Below are 3,350 nucleotides of genomic sequence, written 5' to 3'. Positions count from 1 at the left end.
GAGTTGCTATGGAAACTGCATCACTCAGGTCCGAATTAGTAACTTCCACTGGAAGGCGTTTGTCACTTTAATCTTCTTGTGATAGAGGCAGACGCTTATCTCAGATGCATTGGAAATAGACAAAAATACCCCTCACCCCCGTTTGTTTCTAGGCTCTTGGTAGGTTTTGTCTGAGGCTGAAGTCACTTCAAAAAGCCCATTACTAGTTTAATGGGAGCTTACTATCCCCAATCTGCATTGGCATCACAGGATGTTCAAACACTCAGGATGCTGTTTGGTTAGTCAATTGTTAAACCTTTCCATGTGGGAAGAACATTTCTCCATACACACCATGCAGCCAGGAATTTGGGGTTGGATGAAATAATTCCATACAGTTGTGGGAGAAGGGAATTAGGAATAGAGAAGGGGGGCATTTTTCTGATTAAATCAAAACTGATTACACTTGGGTCTCTGAACAGATTAGAATTTCATAGACGATCTGGCTGGGGAAGAAAAGAAATATGCCCATAAAGGACATATACCACACTGCCAATATTAAGCATCATTTAACAATGTGGTAGCAGAGATGCTTTGCAAAATTAAATGGTTATTCCCTCCCCTTGCCTGCCAACAAGCTCTGCAATATAATTTTAGTTTCTTCCCTTCCAACTCACGGTTTTCAGTCCAACAAGTGCATGTGTGTGTGATCAAAAAGGAAACCGGCTACACAGCGAAAACGAGAAAAGAGGCCAGCTGCCCACAAAGCAGCCCTGCAACATGTTGCAGAAAAAAACATCTGTTTCAACAGGGAGCGTGTTCTTCTTTTTTGTCCTCTGATCTTCCTTTCCGCAAACACCCCCATCCTCTTATCTTCTGATTCTTTTGTAATCCTCTTCTTTGTTCTTTAAAAGGAAAGATCTAAAAAATATAGGTGTTCGACAAGGGCGCACACAGACCAATGATGATGCATGTTCCAGACAATACTGATTACATGGTCACTTTGCATTATTATTATTATTTCAACATTTCCTCAGAGGCTTTTTTTTTTAAACATCAGTGAAGATCTTTTTGATGTTCACGCAATTGGGATTGTTTGTAGCTGTGCAGTTGCCCGTCTTAAAGGCAGCCTGTTTGAATGCAGTGTTGTTGATTCCCCCCTCCTCTATCACCATGTATTCCGACTTGCTCAGGGTGGAATTGCTACGCGCCTTCCTCAACTCCTCCGTAGAGGAGAGGTGCTGGCAGCTCCCTACGTGCAGATATTGGGCTTGCTCCTCGCCTTCGGTCTCTCGGTGGTAGAAGTAGTTGAAATTGGAGACTATCACAGGCACGGGAAGGGCAATGGTCAACACCCCAGCAATGGCACAGAGGGACCCCACAATTTTACCCCCAATGGTGATTGGGTGCATGTCCCCATAGCCCACCGTGGTCATGGTCACCACCGCCCACCAGAAGGCATCGGGGATGCTGCTGAAGCCTGAGGTGGGGTCATCCGCCTCTGCAAAGTAGACAGCACTGGAGAAGAGGATGACTCCAATGAAGAGGAAGAAGATGAGCAAACCCAGCTCCCTCATGCTGGCCTTGAGGGTCTGCCCCAGGATCTGCAGACCTTTCGAGTGTCGTGAGAGCTTGAAGATACGAAAGACCCTGACCAGCCGAATGACCCTGAGGATGGCCAGGGACATGGCTTGCTGGCCGTTCCCCTGCCTCTCAGCCAGTTCCGTGCCCAAGGTGATGAAATAGGGGATGATGGCCACAATATCGATGATGTTCATGATGTTCTTGGAGAAAGTGGCCTTGCTGGGGCAGGCAAAGAAGCGGACAAGCAACTCAAAAGAGAACCAGATGATGCACAGTGTCTCCACCACAAAGAAGGGGTCGGTGAAGGACGAGACCATCGAGACAGCCGTGGAGGAGGAGTTGGTGAAGGCGTCTTTCTCCAAGGGGCCACTGCTCGTGCCGAAGGTCCCCCCCGTCCCCTCATAGTCACGATCGTCCCTGAACTCAGGCAGGGTCTCCAGGCAGAAAATGACAATAGAGATGAGGATGACGAGGACCGAGACAATGGCGATGCCTCTGGCCGGCCCGGAGCTCTCCGGGTATTCGAAGAGGAGCCACACCTGGCGCTGGAACTCCTTGTCGGGCAGGGGCCTCTGCTCCTCGCGGATGAAGCCCTCGTCCTCCCGGAACTTCTCCATGGCATCCTCCCCCAGCTGATAGAAGCGGATCTCCTCTGAAAAGATGTCAATGGGCACGTTGACCGGGCGCCGGATGCGGCCCCCGGACTGGTAGTAGTAGAGGATGGCGTCGAAGCTGGGCCGGTTGCGGTCAAAGAAGTACTCATTGCGCAGGGGGTCAAAGTAGCGCATCCGCTTGCGGGGGTCGCCCAGCAGGGTCTGGGGGAACTGGGCCAGGGTCTTGAGCTGGGTCTCGAAGCGCAGGCCCGAGATGTTGATCACCACCCGCTCGCAGCACTCGTGTTCCCCGCCGCCCACCGGGTGGTGGCCGGGGGGCAGCGGGACGTGGGCCAGGGGGTGGTCGTAGCGTTCCCCCGCCAGCAGCGGGTGGGGGTGCTGGGGCTCCTCCAGCAGGGGGTCCACCCCACCTACCACCACGGTCATGCCGCCCTCCTCTTCCTCTGCTTCCTCCCCCTCCTCCTGCTCGGGGCCGGGCTTCGGGGCTTCGGGGGGCGGCGGCTCGGTGTAGCCCGGGTTGTGGTGGCTGCTGCTGCTGCCGCCGCCCCGCGGATGCCTGCTGGAGGAGAAGGCTGCCGGCGAGCGCAGCAGGCTCCGATGCTCGTCCATACAGCAGAGCGGCGCAGGGCAGCGGGGGGGCGCCGCCGCCTCGCCCGGCCGGAGAGGGAGAGAGACCCGCCCGCTGCCGCCGCCAGCCGCCGCTCTAGCAGGGAGAGCCGGGGCTCGGCTCAAAAAATCCGCCCCCAGCCGGGGCACCGCCCAGCGCCAGTCACTCCGCGCCGGGGCCGCCCACGGACCGCCCCGCGCCGGGGAGGGAGCGGGGTGTTGGGACGGGACAGCCCGGGGGGAGCCCAGGTGGCATCCTGTGGGGAGGTGTCCATGCAGCCCAGAAGCCCCAGTGCTGCTCCGGAGAAGGAGCCCAGATGCCTCCCAGGTGGAGGGCAGAGGCGCGTAAAGAGATGCGCATGGAGAGAGGCAGGTTGCCTCGCCCCAGGCAGGGCACAGCTCGGGGAAGGGGAAGCCTAGGGAGATGCCTGCTCCACAGAGGGGCTCAATCCAGGGGATGGTGAAGCTTAAAGACATGCCCATACCAGGGGAGGCACAAAACCCTCCCGCCCAGGCCTGGGGGAGCCCCCAAGGATGCTCAGGAAGATGCCCACCATGGCAGGAGGAGGA

General features: G+C 56.3%; 1 protein-coding gene across 1 annotated transcript; it reads right to left on the bottom strand.

Moving 5' to 3' along the window:
- Positions 1–743: 743 nt before the first annotated feature.
- LOC116839145 (potassium voltage-gated channel subfamily A member 3-like) lies at positions 744–2,783 on the bottom strand. Its single transcript, XM_032804871.2, has one exon. It carries the CDS (start codon positions 2,781–2,783, stop codon positions 1,026–1,028), a length of 1,758 nt encoding a protein of 585 aa, XP_032660762.1. The 3' UTR covers positions 744–1,025.
- Between the last annotated feature and the right edge of the window lie 567 nt (positions 2,784–3,350).

The sequence above is a fragment of the Chelonoidis abingdonii genome, chromosome 4 (assembly GCF_003597395.2).
Source record: "Chelonoidis abingdonii isolate Lonesome George chromosome 4, CheloAbing_2.0, whole genome shotgun sequence".
NCBI lineage: Eukaryota > Metazoa > Chordata > Testudines > Testudinidae > Chelonoidis > Chelonoidis abingdonii.
The sequence above is the reverse complement of the archived record's forward strand: the minus strand, read 5'-3'. Positions and strand labels throughout refer to the sequence as shown.

What these genes read in the sequence shown, in the direction of transcription:
- LOC116839145 (XM_032804871.2), bottom strand. Translation starts at nt 2,783, where the DNA reads ATGGACGAGCATCGGAGCCTGCTGCGCTCGCCGGCAGCCTTCTCCTCC.